Raw genomic sequence first — 21,267 nt, 5'->3', positions numbered from 1 at the left:
TACTCTTCCATATAACAATAATAGTACTAAACATCCATGCTTGTAGTTATTACAAATACCCAGATTCAGCACGCACCAAAAACATCAGTCCCACATCTCTGAAAGTCTATAACCCTTTGTGTTACAGTCTCCAGACAAATGGTTCTCCAAGTAATCCAATTGCATCAGCAAATCCCATGCTGTTCTTCCGCATCCTAGCTTTTTTTGTCACTCTCAAGCTCTACACCAACACAGATAAAGTGGATCACAGCTTCAATTCACCTGGGACTTTACCCCTCTCCTCCAGTATATCAGAAAGGAACCAGTTACACAGTCCACGAGTTTAAAACAAAATAGCATAGCATAATTCTGGTATTTAAAATAAAGTAATAATTACCATGTTTCATCAATTTATTTTCTCTGAGGCTGACTAAACAACTAGTTCTATTTTGATGGGGTATTTTTTGGGGATCAGAAGCGTGAACAACATAGCAGTAGTTAAGCCACACTTTTTAGAGTGAAAGCATGTCTACCTTTTCTTTCTTGTAGTGGGTGTACCAAAGCACGTAGTAGAGGCCATGAACATGCTCATTAAGCCTTCACCATCCTCTTCCTCCTCCACATGATCACAAACACATGGATCAGCAAGCCTGAGCGAGGATGTTCTATCTCCTCACAGTGCACTGAGTAAATTGTCTTGTGGCTGGGAAGGATGCAGGATGGGGCTAACTGCTGGAGCTTCTGGTGCTGTCCTGTACCTTGGTAATGGTGACATCTCAGTCAGCTCTACCCATTCCTCCTCAATGGCCTCATCCAATGATTTGACAGAACCACCAGCCCCTCAATTGACCCTATGCAATGAGTCAGACAAAAAGCTGTTGCTACAGCTGGTATGCCTGGAAGACAGGAACCAGAGGTTGTATCAGCTCCTCAGAGGAAGGCTGAGAGGTGGCTTACCCTACACCAGGCAAGGTTGTGTGCGACAATGTACCAATCCAATGCTGACCTTCATCAGGGAAAGTTTACACATGTGCCCTGTCTGGCACACATCTTGAACCTAGTGGTGCACTGGTTCAGAGTTAAATCACCCTGGATTCCAAGGTGTCCTGCAGCAAGCCAGAAAAGTGTGCAATCACTGTAGGTGGTCATACCCAGAGAGAGTTCCCCTGGTGAAAATCAATGGTAACACAAGCAGTCTGAAAACTACCCACTTAGTGAGTTTTGAAGTTGGCCATGCATAAATATTTTTGTGAGTAAGAGGCCAGGAAAGGTTCTGGGGAACTGGATTTTTTTTTACCAAGCTTGCTTGTACCATCATGTAAAATTTCAAGGGGCGACCAAAATAGTGAGCCTTGACGAGGTTTGGATTAGTGACATGATTTCTTTGGTGTTTCTCCTGAAGCAGTGAAAAGGGTGAAAAGATTGACTTGAGTAAATTGGCAACATTACAGCAGATTCTTTAACGTGGGGCATGGTTATCACACATATTAATCAAAATGAGCAGCAGAGATCAAAATGGTCTCCTTTTATGCTTTGAAGCATTTTGTATTTATAAACAAAGCACAGTACAACCTGGCATATTAATTAGTAATCTGTCGCTTACACAGTTTCTTGATTATACAGTAGCTGATGCAATTTCCATGGCTGTAATACGATTGGATTTTCTGTCTTTCAATTTATCACTTTCCTCCTTTCCCCTTTTTTCTAAACTTGTTTTCCACATGTGTTTTTTCTTTCTGGATCTTCCTATCCCATTTTATTCTGTTTCTTTTAACTTTACTTTCAATTTGCTTTGTCCTTGTCTTCTCTAACCTCTACTGTTTTCCTTTTCACCTATAGAACTTCACATTTTCATTTTCACACTCTCCTGTGTCAAATCCTACTCTTCCCTTTCATTTATTTCACCAGGCCACCACACTTTGATATGGAACCTCTAGCCTCCTCTACCCTTTGAAATTTGACAGCTGCCCTATGGCTGCCTGTCCTGGCATCATGAGTTTCCATGACTCCAGCACCATTCATTACCTTGATGTAAGTGGTTTTGAGAATGCACGCATACTTTAGATCCCTATTGGCTGATCGGAAACAGTGTTTTGATTTGACAGTTGGCTTTGTGGTTGAATTTTCCCACATCATGGGTTCTCATAGCACTGGAATCCAGGCCACACAGTGTCACAAGTTGCCATTGTAAAGTTGGCTGCACTGCGCATTGACAACCATACACTGGGTCTCCATTGGCTGATACAAAGCTGAGCTTCTAACAGTTGCTTGGCAATGGGATGTAAGCTTTGTCGGACGATTTTGCAATTCCTCCATCAGGCAATGCGCTATCCTAATGGTGGCACAAACCTATGTATTCTTCTCTCAGTTGTCTAATGCCCTCCAATTTGTCTCTACCCCATGCTTACAATATAATTAACTATGCTTGGTGTTCATATGATCCTTAATTAGACACCATGTATTTCTTTACTTTTGGTGGATTTATGTCATCACTAGGATGTCAGATGTCAGAGGTAGCTTTTTCTACTTTTTTTCTGATTGGTGGGTGGTACTTAATATGTTACTGCACTGCACTATGCACTCATCACATGCCTGAGAAAAAGGGGTCCTGTGTGGCTCCAAAAACATTGCACTTTCACCATTGATTATAATAATACCCCTATTATACATGACATTTGGCTTCCAGCCAAGGTTCCCTCCAGGCTTATGTTTGAACGAAATTGCCTAAATACTCTGTATAGAGTCATTATAATATTTTGCTATATTTTATCTGTAAAACTAAAACATGTTGATTTTTCAATTAAAAGCTGGCTGGTGTCTCTCCTTTTTAGAATGTGACCTTGTGTAAGTGCATAAATACTGTGCACAATGCCACTTCAGCTGTCTGTAACCTCTTCTGTTTAAATAGTACAACTGCTTCCATACTGTGCACAGACCCAAGACAAAATTGTGTGTTGTTTTTCTTGTGAAATTAATGCACTCTAATGTTGATTTTTAGATTAAAAGTAAACTGTTGCCTCCCTGTTCAAGATGCCTACTTCAAAAAAGGCCTACTTCTAGTGTTTGAAGTTACATTCAGGCTGTACACTAAGCTCATCCCTAATTGCAGCCCAATCAAGCTGCTTGCATACACTCCAGCCACTGTGCTATGTGTAGCTATTGACACACTTTAATTTTCAGGATAAAAACTTCCTTGTCTCAGGAATATGGGCCTGTTGTTTTGAAGTTTTTTTCTGTGGAATGGTTTTGACATTATATTACATTTTTATTATAATAAACTTTAATATACAGTGTGGCCGTGCAAAAAAAGATAACAAGCTAAAATATATAACTGCTTTGCCACCAGTTCTGTAAGAGGTTGCCTTTAATTTTTATAGGAGTAAACCTTTCTATAGTTTTTAGCTCTGTTGTGTCTTTCACTTCCACCACGCAATTCTAGCCTATTATTGCTACTTAAAAAACCATGTGCCACAACAAAAACAACTTTAAAAAAGGTGAAAATAATCAGATTGGTATGCTGCTGCTGTAGTTAGCTGAAGCCAAGTAATGTAACTGTAAAAACATTAATTTACACATGTAAAATAGGTGATGGCAGAATACTGTGTCACTGAAACAGTTTTTTCATCATGTCATACAGCTTTATAGGAGTAAACTTTCCTACAGCTTTTAAATATGTTGTGGCTTCTACTTCTATGGCTCAGTTCAGCCTGTTACTATTAGATGGAAAAAAATAGGTTTCACAGCCAAAGTCAACTAAATCTTTGTTACAATTAACCAGGTTGGGGTACAGCTTACTGTATTTAGGCAAAGCAATCAATTACACAAGTAAAACAATCAACTGCAAATGCAAAATATGGGAAGGGAGAATATGTTATCACCAATGTTGCACTTGTGAATTGTACTTTTCTGTAACACTGCATATAGCCCAAGATAAAACACATAACAAATATACATAAACAAAAATAAAAAGCAGGACTTTTTCTTGAACATGATTGGATGAACTAAATTAAGCTTTACTTTACTCACTAATCACAGTGAACATGCTCAATTCCTCTAGCTAATCAACATTTTTGACTACCCTTGGCTGTACCTCGTGAAAACTCTGGTAAATGACTCTGTGAAAAGTACATAACCATGCATGCTTATATCACTCATATAATGACATGCTGGATTGGGTAACAATCTCATGTCTGGCCAAATGCCCTTGATAATGTGTCTAATACTAAATTAAAGGGAGCTTGTAAGGACATGAATATGAACCTTGTTATTGCGGACTTTATTAAAGGTGCATGTCTGTCATTCTTATCTTGATGTCACAACATAGTAAGTCTCTGGCCTGGAATAAAGCCCAGTACACACTATAAGAAAATCGGACTAATGATCCTCCAGTTTTCCTCGATCCTTCACTAATTAATTGTACTAACTATACAAAAATACTTGTACGACAAAAGATTTTTTTTGTTTGTTCATTGTTTCTTATTATGCGCAGTCTTTCGTATCATATTTTTCTTGTACGAAAAGAGTACGAAAACAGTACACATTAAACAATTATTATTAGTAATAATTATTAAAAATTAGTTCTGTTCTTGTACGAGAAAACATTTTGGAGTTTTTCCCTTTTGAAATTTTAATTTGGAAAGTCTGAATTGGGTGTCAAAAGTTGTGTACATGCTATACGAAAATCAAATGATCATGCCTCGTATGGAATTTTTCCTCTGATTTTCTCATAGTGTGTACCCCACTTAAAGCGGAGTTCCACTCGACCTATCAAAATATAAAAGTCAACAGCTACAAAAACTAGCTGCTGACTTTTAAAAAAACAGCCACTTACCTGTCCCTCGGTCCCTTGATGTGTCCCCCGCAGGCTGTTTCACCAGCCATCCTGTATTCCAGGTGGCCAGCATCTTCAGTGTGGGCACCCGGCTGTGATATCTTGCGGCTCCACATCCGGGTACCCACTGCGCATGCGCGAGTAGCGCTGCGCTTTCTGAATGGTCCTGTAGTCTTCTGGGACTTGTCACGTGTCCCAAAAGACTACAAGGAGGGAGGAAGGACACCTTCCATTTCCGATCGCCTAGGCGATCGGACCAGAAGTGGGAGCGGGTACCTGTCAAATTTGGGTACCCACCCCCCAAAGGTGCCAATCCTTAATGGGGAGCGGGGGAGCAGTCCTTAAAGCGGAACTTCCCCTGTTGGGTGGAGCTCCACTTTAAGTATGTAGCTAGTGATGTCTTGGCCTCTTGTCATTTATGCTTGTTTTAGATTATTACTAGGTAATGAAGTCAGGATAATGATAACAGCCTGGGTTCATGCAGTTTTAAAAGCAAGTCAGCAATGACGTCTGTCGTGCATTTATAAATATAATTATACCATTGCAAATGGTGAGTCAAGTACAACATCCTATCAACTAGCAAAAATGTTCCCATTTGGACACAGTAGGGATTGAGGATATAATGTGAATTGTCTTTGTAACATCAACTGTGAAGGAAACACCGCTATTAAGTCAGATAATCAGAGACCATTTATACAAGAGAGGAACGCTGCATGTTCTTCTAACATGTGACTGCTATTAAGCTCATTAAGAATGTAAAGAAGAAATATAGGGTTAGAAAAGCAGCTTTATTATGTTCTAATACAGTTAATAAAAAAAAGTTAAATGTCACAAGAAGATTCATCACATCTAGTGACATCTTGTAAATTGTACTAATATATATATATATATATACACACACACACACACACACACACACTACAGTATATTGCCAAAGGTATTGGGACATCCCTCCAAATCATTGAATTCAGGTGTTCCAATCACCTCCATGGCCACAGGTATATAAAATCAAGCACCTAGGCATGCAGACTGCTTCTACAAATGTGTGAAAGAATGGGTCGTTCTCAGGAGCTCAGTGAATTCAAGCGTGATACCGTGATAGGTTGCCATCTGTGCAATAAGTCCATCCCTGAAATTTCCTTGCAACAAAATATTCCAGGATCAACTGTTAGTGGTGCTATAACAGCAAGCAACTGGGAACAAAGCAACTCAGCCATCAAGCGGTAGGCCATGTAAAATGACAGAGCAGGGTCAGCACATGCTGAAGCACACAGTGTACTCGTATGGCCTTTAGATTGGCACAACAGCAGTGTGTAGAGAGCTTCATGGAATGGGTTTTCATGGCCGAGCAGCTGCATCCAAGGCTTATATCACCAAGTGCAATGCAAAGCATCAGATGAAGTGGTGGAAAGCACGCCACCACTGGACCCTAGAGCAGTGGAGACATGTTCTCTGACATGACAAATCACGATTCTCTGTATGGTAATCCAATGAACATGTCTGGGTTTGCCGGTTGCCAAGAGAATGATACTTGCCTGACTGCATTATGCCAAGTGTAAAGTTTGGTGGAGGGGCTATTATGGTGGGGGGTTGTTTATCAGGGGTTGGGCTTGGCCCCTTAGTTCCAGTGAAGGGAACTCTTAAGGCGTCAGCATACCAAGACATTTTGGACAATTTCATGCTCCCAACTCTGTGGGAAAAGTTTGGGGATGGCCCCTTCCTGTTCCAACATGACAGCACATCAGTGCACAAAGCAAGGTCCATAAAGACACGGATGAGCAAGTTTGGGGTGAAGGATCTTGACTGGCCTGCACAGAGTCCTGGCCTCAACCAAAGAGAACACCTTTGGGATGACTTAGAGCAGAGACTGCGAGCCAGGCCTTCTCATCTGACCTCCCAAATGCACTTCTGGAAGTATTGTAAAACATACCCCTAGAAACACTCCTAAACCTTGTGGACAGCCTTCCCAGAAGAGTTGAAGCTGTTATAGCTGCAAAGGGTGGGCCAACTCAATATTGAACCCTATAGACTAAGACTGGGAAACCATCAAAATGCATGTGATTGTACAGGCAGGCATCCCAATACTTTTGGCAATATAGTGTATACATAAATACACATGTGATTTACCACTTGCAAAAAGTCTTTACTATTTTGGATGAATTAAATAAAGCAAACGTACCCTCTGAATCTAACAGACGTAACCTCTTTTGTATGTAAAGCTCTCTTACCTGGATCTTTTAGAAAAAAAATCAGAAGCCAAAGGCAATCTGTGAACAGCAGACAATTTCAGCATTCTTAAAACCCTAATGGAAATAAGATACACTTTTCTTTATGAGCTTACAGTATGAATTAACCCTTTAAAAGGGATATTTAAAAAAAGAGCATGGGGCAAATAAACTAACAGGAATTTTAAAGTTTAATTAAAGGCAAATCATTTTTTCATTTTGTATAGAGTAAAGGAGAGTTATAAAATCTGCCCCTTTATTCCATTTGTGTCCCATTGAGAGAGTTATCTTCACTTCCTGTTCCGTAGTCAAAAAGTGATAGTAAATGATAGAAAAGTGAGGGAATCCCAGTATGTCACCAAAACCAGTGCCCGCATTGGAAGATTTCTCCTCAAATTAGTTTTCTTTTTCTGATGTCAACACAAAATTTGTGATTTTTTTTTTAACTTCACTTTTGATAACAGTAAACAGGACAAATAGTGAGATTGGATCTCCCTAACCGGTGCACAGACAACAATAAAAATTACAGGTGTTCTAATCCCTCTGTACTCTGTCCAAAACTGAAAAAAGGTTTTGGCTAAACGTATGCTTTAAGTACTTTTCTGTTGTGTGATAACTTTATTAGAAAGAGGAAATTCAATTATATTTTTACAGATTTGGTATCACTACTCTGCCAGTGTAAGCAATTTATCACTGCTTTGCAGTTTTTTATTGTACAGTACATTGCACATACTGTATACACAGTTGTGTCCTGTAGTCTGGGAAAGAGAATAGACATAGAGGTAACAATTTTAAATAGTGACATCTTTGGGCCAGAGGTAAAAACACCACATATTCCCCTCACAGTACAAAAGAGTACAAAAATACAACATCAATGTAAAGAATTATATCTCAAAACAATACTATGTATTTTAATTACTTCACATAATCATCGGTCCACGGGTTGTTATCAGTAGGAATAAGAAACTTGCAAAGTCCTGCCTAATAGGCAGAAGATGACTGGCGTTCCATATGCATACTTTAGAGGTGTAAGGTCCTTGCTGGCTTGCCACTATAAGCTAATTGGAAAATATGGATTGTCAATGTATCAATAAGCCAGGTTTCTTAACCCTATCAGTAAGTATATGCCTTACTTTTATCTTGTTGATTTTACCATCCCCTAGACACAAGCAAGCATATAACCCCTGAAGCGCTCCAAGCAGCTAATCAAGCATGACCTGTGCTTTCTTAGAATGTATTAATAGTATGAATATTTTAATGTATGTAATTTGTCTTTCTAGGTTTGATTTAATAGCCAATGGCGGAGCATCCCTGACACTTCACTTTGAGAGAGCTCCTTTCATGAACCAAGAAAGGACAGTTTGGCTTCCATGGAACAGCTTTTATGCTATGGATACTCTGGCAATGAAGACAGAGGAAAATACCATCCCTAGCTGTGATTTAAGTGGTTTTGTGAGGCCTGATCCAGTTATAATCTCTTCTCCCTTCTCCACCTTCTTCAGCTCTTCCCCAAGACGGAATCCTATTGTTCCAGAAACACAGGTATACAGCATGAAACAATCCTTTATGTGTACACATAAAAACATTAAGAAAAATAGGTAGTACTCAATGATAATGCACGTCCGCATACCTAAGAAACAAATTACCATTTCAGAGTAGTTATTTTTATGGTTTCAAAGGGATCACAAGACTGCGTTCCTGTTTCTTTCACTTGAAATGCAGAGGTTCATCTACAAGTTTGCAATACAATGTAGTCTCCACAGAACTGTATTTTCCAAAGGTACATTACATCTTAAATTGCTAAGGGTTAGTACAAAAAGTCATACACAGATAATAAGAACAACGATGCGTTCTTTTGTAATTCAGTTTTATCATTTATACATTACAAAGTGAACTCCAGAATTTCACAACTGTAATACTTTTTTGAAAAATATATTTCCTGGAGGAATAATTCTAGTGTTGTAGTTTTTATTGTGTGAAAATAAGGTTATAGCAAGGTTAGTCTTAGTTGCCAAAATTATAAGTACACCAGAAAGTGTTTTAGTTCTTATACAGCAAATAAACAATATGCACAGTACTTTTAAATAAGTTATTAATATACATAACAAAATAGTTAATGAATTTTTAGTACTTGCCCTTTTGTGTGTGTTAGTTTAGGTTAAATTGTTTTTGGTTTCAGGATGATTCAGCGCAATAATATTTATTACTTCCCAATTAGACAATATTTTAGTTAACCACCTGCTGACCACTCACAGTAAATATACTACGAATGGGGGCAGGTAAAGGCACGATCAGCCTTCTTCCAGGCTTGGGGTGCTCATATGCGCACCCCCTTGCTGATCCATGGTGTGGTTGGACACAGCACGAGTTTGACAGCTGACTTCAGCCAATGATTTTGGCTGAAATCAGCTGATTGGTGTCCAATTTACAAAAACGCTGAAAAAAACAGCAAGATTGTAACGTAAAAGCACATATTACACACAGTACACATTGTTAGGCATACAGTTAACCCCTTGATTGCCCCTAGATGTTAGCCCCTTCCCAGCCAGTGTCATTAGTACAGTGACAGTGTACAGTATTAGCACTGATCACTGTATTAGTTTCACTATTGATGTCAGTGTCAGTCAGTTAGTGTACCACCCACCCAGCATTAGCTAGCGCCAGGTTGTCTGCCACACTATCACAGTCCCACTATAAGTCGCCGGTTACTGCCATTACCAGTTTAGTGCTATTGCTGTGTAAATAGTATATACTATAGTTTGTAGACACTTACTGTAGACTTATTTGGTCAAATGTGCTTTCTCAAAAAATTATTTTGGATAAGCTTATCATGGTACAGGGATGGGGTGGTGCATAGGAGGCAAAGCAGAAGCTGTTCACAGACCGTAATAAAAGAAAGATGGAGCAGAATAGTGGATGAATTTGTCAAAGGGAGCTCTTATCCCCTTGATATGCATACCGGCACATACTTTTGGAGCATCCCATTGGGACTCTTTGTTTGCCCCTCCCTCTGGGTTTCCCTTCTTCTCCCCTATCCTCCCCAATGCTTCCCTGCTTTGCTCTCTGTCACTATTCTTCTCTTTAATCCTTGCATCCCATGGGCTTTCTTCATCACCAGATACCCGCTTCCCCTGATATTAAAGCAGACCGAACCTGTTGATGAATAGACCAAGGTTTCCACGAGGTCACCGAGTTTGCGGCGCTACCCTTTTACTCTGAGATAGCCCAGTCTTAACCACTCCTGTTTTGTACTTCCAAATGGCTCTCAGTTCTATAGGCTTCAGGCATAAATCCATATCACCCAGGTCACCTGCCCTTCCATTGCCCAGTACCATAGCTTAGATGAGCGAAAGTGACTAACCTTGACTATGATAATCCTAATATGAATTATGTCAATTAAGTACCTTTGTAACCACTTAATCATAGCATGTGGGATGATGCAAAGCAGTGAGTCTTTGTTTCTATGGTTTATTTAGGATATGTACAGTATGTATGTGTTATACTCGCTGTTTTTCCTGCAATAAAATATTTGAACAAGAACATGACAAAGCTAGGGGAGATAAAAGGAAGTTGGATAGTAACTGGTTGTGTACCAGAAGGTCAAATAGGGAGCAGAGTTGAAGATGTTCATAGCAGAGGGTGGAATGGAGAGAAGACTGACAGCTGGCTATGGAACATTGAGTGGAGTTTACCAGATAAGTAAGGAAAAAGCATCAGAGCAAGAGCTGACCAAGGTGCAGGGAGAGAGAAGGCAGAAGGTAGGTGATTATGGAAGAGGGAAAAAAAAGGGCAGTGATTAGAGGTGAGCATGGTTGGGGGACAAACGATAATTGTGGCTGGATGAAGGAGATTGTATGGAAACCTATCCTGGAAAGGGGAGAGAGGAGGTTTCTGAGGGGTACAGAAGGAAATGTAAGTTACACCCAAAAAAATGCATATGACAAGCTGACTGTGGACCAGAAGAATGAAGAGAGAGGAGATTGAGATAGAGCTATCTGTTGACTGGGATCATGTATGAATGGCAATTTCTAATGCGTGTGTACAGAAGTTTGCACCTGGCTTGGTGCTCTTGGGTAGACCTTGAGGTGACACTGAATTTGATCCCTATTCTCCAAAAAAAATCCTTACACCTCCATTTATTTTTCATGAAATTGTATCCTACATTAGATATTAGTTGCAGTCATGTGCACTACTTTACGCACACTACAAATCTCATAGTCCATGTCCCCAGTCCATCTTGGAAGCAATTAGGAGAGAGGGTGGCTATGTCCCTATATACAGTGGGACCATGGAAAACAAAATGTAGCCACCCTCTAGCAGGAAAGATCAAAAAAATTAAAAAAGGAATTTGGAGATTTGGAGGTGGTGGGGAACAATAGCATTATTCCAATTTAGAATACATACTTGAATATATATATATATTTTTTTTGGGGGGGGTGTTTAGTACCCCATGCCCATTGGTCAAACTCATACAAACACACACACACTATAAAATTGTGTCATAAAAAGACAGCACAGCAGAGCTATCTAATGGGGAAAATGTGATGAGTCACTGCTGATGAGAAATGAGACGTGTAAGCAATATTTTTTTTTCATTACAAAAATAAACTGAGGGGGCAATTTATTCTGGAGAGTTGATTTTGCCTTTCCTGCTTAATAGAGATTGACTGGAGGAGAGCTCATCGTGTGACATTGAAAGGTCACATGAACAGGCTTCACTCTTACATTGTTATTTTCTACATTTTTCCATTCCGGAGAGTAGGACTCAGATTCAGAGTTGCAAGTTGAAAACCAGGAGAGCCCAATGCACATTTGTAAAGCACATGGCAGTGCTTGAAAAATTGGTTGTATAATTTTTTAACCAGTTCCCACCTGGCCAATAGCAAAATGACAACCGAGCGGGACCATATTCGATCCCGGTGGGCATCATCTTACATCCTCCAGGATAGGGGCTGCGCTGTGGCAAGGTCTGTCACCAGCTGTGACCATCAGCCACAGCTGATGACCAATCTGTGTACCAGCCCCTTGCAGGTCTGCAATCTTAAACAATGGATAGCTTCCCTTCATACCATCCATTGTATACATCTGTATAGCTAGCTGTGATTGATCACGGTGATCACATGGTACAGAGTCAATCGCAGCCCATCTGTGTCATGTGATTAGCTGTGACAAAAGGCACTGAATGAAACAATATTTATTTAAATACTTGCCTGTAAGCAGTGCAATTCACTGCTGTAGTCTGACAATTACAACTTCAAAAAACTTGGCATGCCTCTTACTAAATACGTTGGACTGTCTACTTTCCAAAAAGGGGTAATTTGGGGGATATCTGTACTGTCCTGACATTTGTGGGCCTCAACTCATGACATAGGCCATCAGTACATCAGGTTTGATCAATTTTCAGATATATGCCATAGTTTGTGGACTTTGTAACTTTCCTACAGACTAAATTTTATTCTCTAATTTGGGTTATTTTCACCAAAGAAATGTAGCAGCAGACATTTTGGCCTAAATTTATGAAGAACAATGTTTTATTTGCAAAATGTTATAACAGAAGCAAAGAAAAACATGTTTTTTTTTTCTTTCATAATGCTTGGTCTTCTTTCATTTATTTAACAAAAAATAAAAAATCCAGTGTTGATTAAATACCACCAAAAGAAATCTTTAGTGGTATGAAGAAAATGATACACATTTAGTTTGGGTACAGTGTTGCATGACTGTGCAATTGTCATTCAAACTGTGAAAGCGCTGAAACTTGGCTTGGGCAGGAAGGGGGTAAAAGTGCCCGGTATTGAAGTGGTTGAATCAGTATGTGCTTGGTATTGTCAAACCACTGCTTTATAAATTGGGTTTTAAAACATTAAAAGGAGCCTAAAGCTCAACCTTTTGCTCAAGAGCACAAAGTATTTATTTTAGTTCTAATCATGATATATGAAAAAATATACTGTTTGTAAAACCCCTATACATTTACTTATATTTCAATTAGTTGCCTTCTGTTAACTGTATTTGTGAATACACCCCAATCCTTGTAGGAGTATTTACATGTACACAGCTAGATCTGAGAGTTCCTACACAAAAGAGGTAGTTCCATCTGCATTATACATTTATTGATAGAGTTACATAATATATACAAATTACATGCTAAGCAGTATTTACAACACAATGTACAGTTTAAGTCCCTTGACTTATATGATATTTACAAATTACCCACAAAACCATGTTTACAATACAATGTACAATACAAGCATGAAGTTAGTTTACCTCTCAACTTCAGGTCTGGTCATGCTACCTGCTGTGTGTGTCCCAACACAAAGAGACCCACAGCTTGGTGACCAAGCCTTATATCCCCCCCTTCTTTCTGTACTGTGGCTAATATAATGCTCCCTAATTGGTTACTGTACCTAGCAAATGTATATTAGGAGCAGTCTGATTGGAAGTTCAAAGAAGGCTGCTATTTACAACTCATGTGAGATGTGCTAAGTGGACAACAAAAGACCGGAATTTTAATAGTGGAAAACTATATACATTTACACCAGTATGGAAGCTAGGAATAGTTTGATGCTGCAAAAGTACTGTATATTTCCATCTAACTAAAATATACTTGTAATTATAATATTATTTACATCTGTTAATTGAGATTTCACATAAACTCATTAACACTTCTTAACCCGCATGTGGTTGACTACAATGGTTTGATGTATGATTACATCCATTTATAATAATGAAACAGCACTCATCAGAAGTGCGACTCTCTCAGTTTTAATACATAGACAAGTTTGAAATCATTGTTCTATACACTTTTGCAAGTGCAAAACACTATAAATGACCAAAGCACAAACTAACCCTTATTCAAAAGGGAATTGTATGAGCTAGTTGATTTCAGCTTTTTGTAAAATGGATACATGTTTTCTGTAAATAAAAATTTCAAGCACAGGCCAGAAACATCTGAGTTCATTAAATCTATGATTCCAGTAAAAAATATTGTTTTATTTTTTTATTTTGACTAAATGCTTTAACTTTAAATTGAATACGTATATGTATGAGTAGAATCCTATTTTTTTACCAAGCTGCTCATTTATCTTAATCATATCTCTCACAATATCCTGTTGTGAAGGGAGGGCTGCAATTGTTTAGTTCCACTTCTTATGCAGTTAATTATTCAGTTCCTTTTTTGTTCTCTTTGTTCTTGGCCCTTTTTTTGCAAACAGCATAAGTTAAGTTCCAGTCTGATTTGGGCATACGTTTGAGATTTCGAAACCCAAGTTCTTGTGTTTTAAAATTTGTATTCAGATTTTCAACTTTTTAAATGTAGAAAGAAGGGATATATGATTCAAAGTATTGACTGTACACAGTAGCTGAGGCCATAAATACTGGGCCCAGACAATATACAGTATACAATGACAACAAATGAAAAATCAATATATCAATAATGTACAAAATACAATGTTTTTTCTCGTATAACAGTAAGGGCGTGAGGTAGGAAGAGAAAACACTAGGTGGGTAGACTAAGTTGGAGAGAAAAAAGCAGATGAGGGTCTAGGTCATGGTGGGGTAGCTACTACTGGCAAAAAAAGGTAGGAGTATGTAACTGTGGATCAAGCAGTGGGGTGTCAAAATCCATGGAAAGGAACTTATACATCCTTGGCTGCCAGATTTTAGTTGATTTAGGGACACGGTCAGGTACGGTAGCATTGATTTTTCTGTGGATCATGGTACATGGAAACTCGACTTTTAAGTTATCTTGTGAGACCTGCAAGCCATAGGGCTAAAAGAAAATTACATCTTATGCAGTCAGTTAGCACTTGGTGAACATGCCTCCTATCAGGATGCATTTTATTGAATCCCAGGACATGTGTGAAGAAGCAAATAAAACATGGAAAGACCATAACTTGATCATAGTTTAGATTTATAACTTGATCATAGTTTAGATTTATTCACAATTCAACTTATATTAGACTCAGAAATTAAGCCGTATGTGAAGGGATGACTGAATACCAAATATTTTTATCTGTATAATAAAAATGTTGAGGACAGAGAATGGTTTAAAAAATTAAAATACTTTAAGTCTGACAGGTAAAAAGCTAGAATTTCACTTTAAGAAACTTCAGAGAATGAAAAAAAACTATTTGAGAAAATCAGTAGCTGTTATGACAAATGTCATTTAATTTAAATACAAATCAGCTTTTACAAGAAAAAGCTAGTGAGCCTGTATTAGTGTGATATTTTAATTGTGGCGCTGCTTATACACTTGTTGTAGTATATGAATAGTAATTTTAAAGTGGTGTTTTTGTCTTGAGAAACTTGATATTAAAAGATCTCTTTTTTATGTTAGGTTCTCCATGAAGAGATAGAGATGCCAGGCTCAAACCTCAGACTTTGCTATCTGAGTTCCCGAACCCCTGGATACAAGTCCCTGTTAAAAATTACAATGACCCAGTCTATGGTTCCTGTTAATCTCATCAAAGTCCATTTAATGGTGGCAGTTGAAGGACATCTGTTCCAGAAGACATTCCAGGCTTCACCAAATTTAGCTTACACATTTGTCTGGGATAAAAGTGATGCTTACGGTCAGAGAGTGTATGGACTATCAGATGCTGTAGGTGAGTTCTGTTTGCTTGGTAAAGTTTTATATTGTAACATAGAAAGCATTATGAATAAGGAGAGAGAGTGATGTACACTGAACAGCAGATAATTCTAGTTAGTCCAACCAACAACCCACTATATACTACCACTTTATTATCAAGCTTGTTAAATGGACTGGTTCAGTGCTTTATATTTATAAATCCATGATGGTCCAATTTGCATGTGGGATATTAAAATAGGAGTATATTTGATGAATTGTTGGTTGCTATCATTACCATCCTAATCTGTTATGGAAGCATATTCCTTGAAATCATGGTTACCGGCCTAGAATACCTAAATCTGTTTTTTTGTTTTTGGGGGTGTTTTTTGTACTTTTGTGTTCTTCTTAGTTACAGCTCAATTTCACAAAAATATTGTTTGAGCTAACAAACCCCCAAGGTTTTAAAAATATTAGGCATTTATCTATTAAATTCATATCAACAAAATGGGTACATGAAGGTTTGCACTGTTCAAAAACACAATAAGTCATGTACAAAGTCACCAATACTCTTTCCTTTCCAGAGGCTCTCAGGTTCCCTTCCTCAAGCCAAACCATGAAAAACCTGCAATTATCCTTGCATAACATATACACAAAGAATTGAATACAAAAGGAGTGCAACACACCCATGACACCATCATGATGTCATAGACCAACTTTATAAGTGACTATCATGATCAATATGTATTATGCCTAATCATATGTGCACATGATGCTAAAATATGCCCCTAGTACTAACATTTCTATGTTGAGATGTTGGGAAACTAAATTCTTATTTAAAAAATGTTCAGCAATAAAGGAGCAATGGTATATAGCTAATAGTACACAGCTTTATGGTACTCTGTCAAAGGTATCACATGCCTAGACTTATTCAATATGTTTCCTGGTTGATATGCACATTGGCACAAATGCAGTAGCACTTGCTAAAGCTAATTTTATGAGGTCAGTTATTGTAACAAATAAACTAAGAGAAAACTAATGCTCAATCACAACATGGTATCTGAGCACCACAAACCAAAAACACTATTTAATTCATTTTTAATATTCAAAGCAAACTTACCTGTCCATCCATGTCTCCATGCTTTATTTTGCTGGAAAAAAACACCCTCTTATCATAACTCGTTCTGGCCATATTGAGTAAGGGCCAGGGGCAGACTGACCATTTGGAAACTCGGGCACTGCCCGAGGTCAGTAGGGGGCCCCATGAGATGCCCCTGGTACCTTTTTCATAGGCTTTTTTGAGTTTGGGCAAGGACACAGGGGCCCCATGATCCCCTATTGCCCGGGGGCCCCAGGAGTTGTCAGTCCGCCTGGTAAGGGCAGAAGATTCATGTACAAATTACTTCCTGAAATCTCTCTGCTCTTAGTTCAAGCATACAGGCAGGAGGGTGTGCTTAGCTGAAAAGAAAACCCCTCTCCTCCTGAAGACTCAATGTATGACATCACTTGCCTAGGCATGGAAATTAGGAAGTGACTAAAGAAATTTAAAAAATAGTTTAAAACAAGTAAATATGATATGCTTTCCTAATGCTGGCAGCATAAGGATTCAAAATAGTCAATGTTGATTGAGAGAGTGAAGTTTCTCTTAAAGGATCATGTACCTGATGACCTTGCAGAAAAATATATTATCACAGGCTTGTTTGTATCTAATTCCTTACCCTGGTATTGCTTAATATCACTCCCATGCTTTTGAAATCTTATTTTCAAGCCACCTTTGGTACCAACAAAAAAATAAAGAACAGGGACATTTCAGTTTATATTCAATGATCAAAGCTGAAGAAGTTGTGAAAAGGAACTTAACATCCATATTTTTTCAATCCAAAAGTGTATGTACTGTATACCCATAACATTTTTTTAGTTTTGGATAGAGTAAAGAAGGGTTAAAACCCCTAGATAGGGCAGCCATCAGAAATAAAACTGGCCATCCCACTCCAGTGCACCCTTGTTTACAACTTAATATAGGTAAATGAAAAGTCATCAGTGCTTTCAAGATTTAACAGTAAGGAATAATATTTTGGCAAAAAATATGAAGCCTGCTACCATGACCAGGTAGACTCTTTTGAGCAGGACCCTACACTAACACTGACTGCACTACGTTTCAATGCCTCCCTCCCCCCAGCGATTATCTGCAGATTACGCACAAAGTGCATTGAGCAAGAATCCTTGCAGATAATTGCTGGCTGGGCGGATTGCCACAGACACTGCTGACCTGTTATTGAAGTATACAGGGCTAGGGGTAGCAAGTAGTAGGCATGGTGAGTTAAAAGCATATTTCACCTTTACTAAAAAATTGTTAATGCAGATAAAGGATGTTCGTTGATGAAAAACAGTCAACTTTAGCCAAAGCTAAACAGTTTAATGTCCTTGCTATAGGTGTAGGCCATTTACAAACCTCATGAAGCCTGACTGGAACACTCCCAGGACATTGCTAAGAGACGTCCAGCTGTTACTGCTCACTTTCATTCTCACAAGAGTGAGCTCATTCTCTGATTCAAACCTCCTCTTATGCTCTCTCTCTTCCCAGTAGCTCTGAGTTCAGCATCTGAAAGCTCACTCCTGTGATGGTAAATGTTACAATAACATCTAAGCGTCGCTTAGCAATGTCCTAGAAGTTTTTCAATCAAGCCCATGGCCCACACCTACAGCAAGGGAATTATTTAACTTTGGTCAAAGCTACCTGGTTGCAACAGACAACAATAAAAATGTGTTCACATTTAGTTGGTGAACTTATAAGCAGCATTTAGTACCGTGATCCACCTGCTCTTAATTGTCTCCAGAGTCCAGATATGATGTAAGTGGAAGAAGAACCTACTCCAACAAGCTCAGAATCATTATGTACACTTTGTATTTCAGAATATTTTATTAGGGGATCCTGGGAGGATATCCTTTACCCTACTCTCCTTGAGACGCAACAGGTTGATTATGCAGCTTGGTTAAACAAGCTTTAAAAAAATTATACTAGCTTTATAGAAATAGAAGAATGCTTATCTGTTTTGTATTATTGGGGATTGTAGAATATTTCATTGTAGTTAGTAAAAATATATCCATGTTTTTTGTCTTGATGTGTTTGATAGTGTCCAGAGTGTGTCCCTCTTAAGACAAACTGCTGCTCATTACTTTGTTTATATCTACAATGGTTACTCACTGCAATGCTTTAATATCATACTGTGGGATACGCAGTATATATGTTTAGAAGAAACAAAATTGGGACAATGATCACTTAGTTTTCCCTGTGGACACAGTCCCATCTCATTTTTTATTTTTGCCATGGGCCATCTCTATTACCAGTATTCATCACCAGGAAGTTGCCATGTTTAGAATTCAGTTAGCAGTCCATGATTAGAATTCAGCAGCAAAGTCCAAGCTATGACAAAACGAGCAAGTGAAAATTTGCAAGCACTGACGAGTTTGTTTAATCATCACTCTAATTATTGAAAATTCCTTATTAGTCTCTCACTCATGTCTAATTTTAATATTATCAACACAACAAAGCTGTTCATGGCTCATTCCAACCTGACAATGCTAACAAGATATTATTGTAAAATTCCACTTAAGACCTTTGGGAAAAGTGCATCTCCAAATTATAACCTCACAAATTAATTGGATTGCAAAATAAATTAAGATATATATTTATGATGTTAAAACCTCTGAAATTGCTATTAGATCTCTTCTTACGAATGTTGGATTCAGAGCATCAGCTTGTAAAGAATACAAAAGTACAAAGAACAGATAGCATCATTTATCAACATGCTGCAAATGTTCTAAGCGATAGAAAAAAGATGAACTATTAAACTGTAAGAGTACAGAAGAAAAAAAAATGTAGCGACAGGCCTCTATTATTCAAAGTGTTCTGATTAATATGTTATGTTCTATATTATTCAAAATGTTTCCAATTGTATATTAGCCTTCATTGTTAATACAGCTTTTTCAAATCATATATTTATTTTGTGATTTTAATAATTAACTAAAGTGTTAGACTTTTGCTAATATATCTTAAATATTGGTAATATGCATTTCTTATTTATGTTCTAGATATTTCATAGCAATGTTGTTTCCATCTTCATAGAAAACCTTAATAGTTTACATTGTGCCTTTTTTACTTCAGTGTCTGTTGGTTTTGAGTATGAGACTTGCCTTGGCCTTATATTATGGGAGAAGAGGACAGCAGCATTGCAAGGGTATGAGTTGGATCCCTCAAACCTTGGAGGCTGGTCATTGGATAAGCACCACATATTAAATGTAAAAAGCGGTAAGTATACATTCTAAAAGTAAACACTTGGGTTATAATCCAAGGTCACAACAGCTGTCCAAAGCATACAATGAATTGCTGTTTTCAAGGCTTGTTCCATTACAAAACTAGGCAAACATTGTTAGCTAGGAAACAAAAAAATGAAATAAAATAAAAACATACCATTCTCATTGTAGAAGAGTGAATGTACTATATAAAATGTATAAATGATTAAAGATCATAGCCAATATGAAGCCTTAGATCACCCATTCAGAGATCTCAGATAGTATGTTCATGAGTATTACCCAACCTCTATATTTATACTGCTATTGAAAATTTACTCCATCCTTCATAGGTTGAAGGTTAGATTGGACCAATATATGGCAGAAGCAGTGTACAGGTAGTATTACACTGCGGTGAAGAAGAGAAGAACATGACAGGATAATAAAAATGCAAAACATATGCAAATATACTTTTAAAGCAAGCTTCAAATAGCTCAAATTCATAACAATGGTTGATAAGGCTGTCTCAGGAGCTTAGCCAAATTTAAGCTAGCTAGTTGAAAAAAAATAAATCAGACTTAGTAAATGGGTCAGCAACAATAAAAAGGATAGATATTCATAGCCATAGGATCAGATTACATTTTCCTATAACTGATCCAATAAATATGTACTTGGCCATGCCCATTTACACATATTTACACCAACAGTTGTTTCAATGAAATTAGTGCTTGTACAAGCAGCAGCCCATCATAGATAATATTTGAACTTTCATACAGGACCTGACAAGAGGAAGACCAAGCTAGAAAGGTTATAGAATTGTAGACAACCTATATCTGCCTCAAGTACAACTTGTGCATGCTGCAGGTAGTAAATATAAACTATAAAGAAGCTATATTTCATATTTACCAGAAAAAAAGAAATACATAATACTAAATTATTGCATAGCCTGAACATATGAAAATAATCCCATTTATTTTAAACCACTATGTTTCCCTTAAATAAGGTTCTGTTTTTTAAATATATTTTGCTACATATAGTAATAAAGGTTTGACGTAATCGGGTATTGTAATCAGCTGTTGACAAAGATTTTTTTTAAAAAGAGGAAAAGAGAAAGTTAAGTAACAAAAAAAGTAACAAATTGTAGCTGGTTCATAATGTTTGGTTCTTGTTTGGAGAGTGTTTTTTAAAACAGCAGAACAGAACACTGTGTAAAAAACTAGATCTCACAGCAAACCATTCTCCTGTATATCATATTCAGAAATTTGTCCTTAACCACTTGCCCTCCAGAGGATTTACCCCCCTTCCTGACCAGGCAATTTTTTGCAATATGGTGCTGTGTTGCTTTAACTGACAATTGCACAGTCGTGCAGCACTGCACCCAA

At 37.8% G+C, this 21,267-nt stretch overlaps 1 protein-coding gene across 9 annotated transcripts in view; it reads left to right on the top strand.

The window, feature by feature from the left end:
- The window catches only part of TENM2 (teneurin transmembrane protein 2), a 1,359,942-nt gene that overhangs the window by 1,233,881 nt on the left and 104,794 nt on the right, over window positions 1-21,267 (top strand). For all 9 annotated transcript variants that reach the window (XM_089656707.1, XM_089656704.1, XM_089656705.1 and 6 more), the window contains 3 exons: window positions 8,316-8,577; window positions 15,368-15,635; window positions 19,761-19,904. In XM_089656707.1, the coding sequence (XP_089512833.1) occupies window positions 8,316-8,577; window positions 15,368-15,635; window positions 19,761-19,904 (674 nt within the window). The remainder of the gene's footprint in view (window positions 1-8,315; window positions 8,578-15,367; window positions 15,636-19,760; window positions 19,905-21,267) is intronic.

Source organism: Staurois parvus, unplaced genomic scaffold (genome assembly GCF_062004578.1).
Source record: "Staurois parvus isolate SC_StPar_1 unplaced genomic scaffold, SC_StPar_1.0 ptg000930l, whole genome shotgun sequence".
Taxonomy (NCBI): domain Eukaryota; kingdom Metazoa; phylum Chordata; class Amphibia; order Anura; family Ranidae; genus Staurois; species Staurois parvus.
This window is presented reverse-complemented; position numbering and strand designations above follow the sequence as displayed.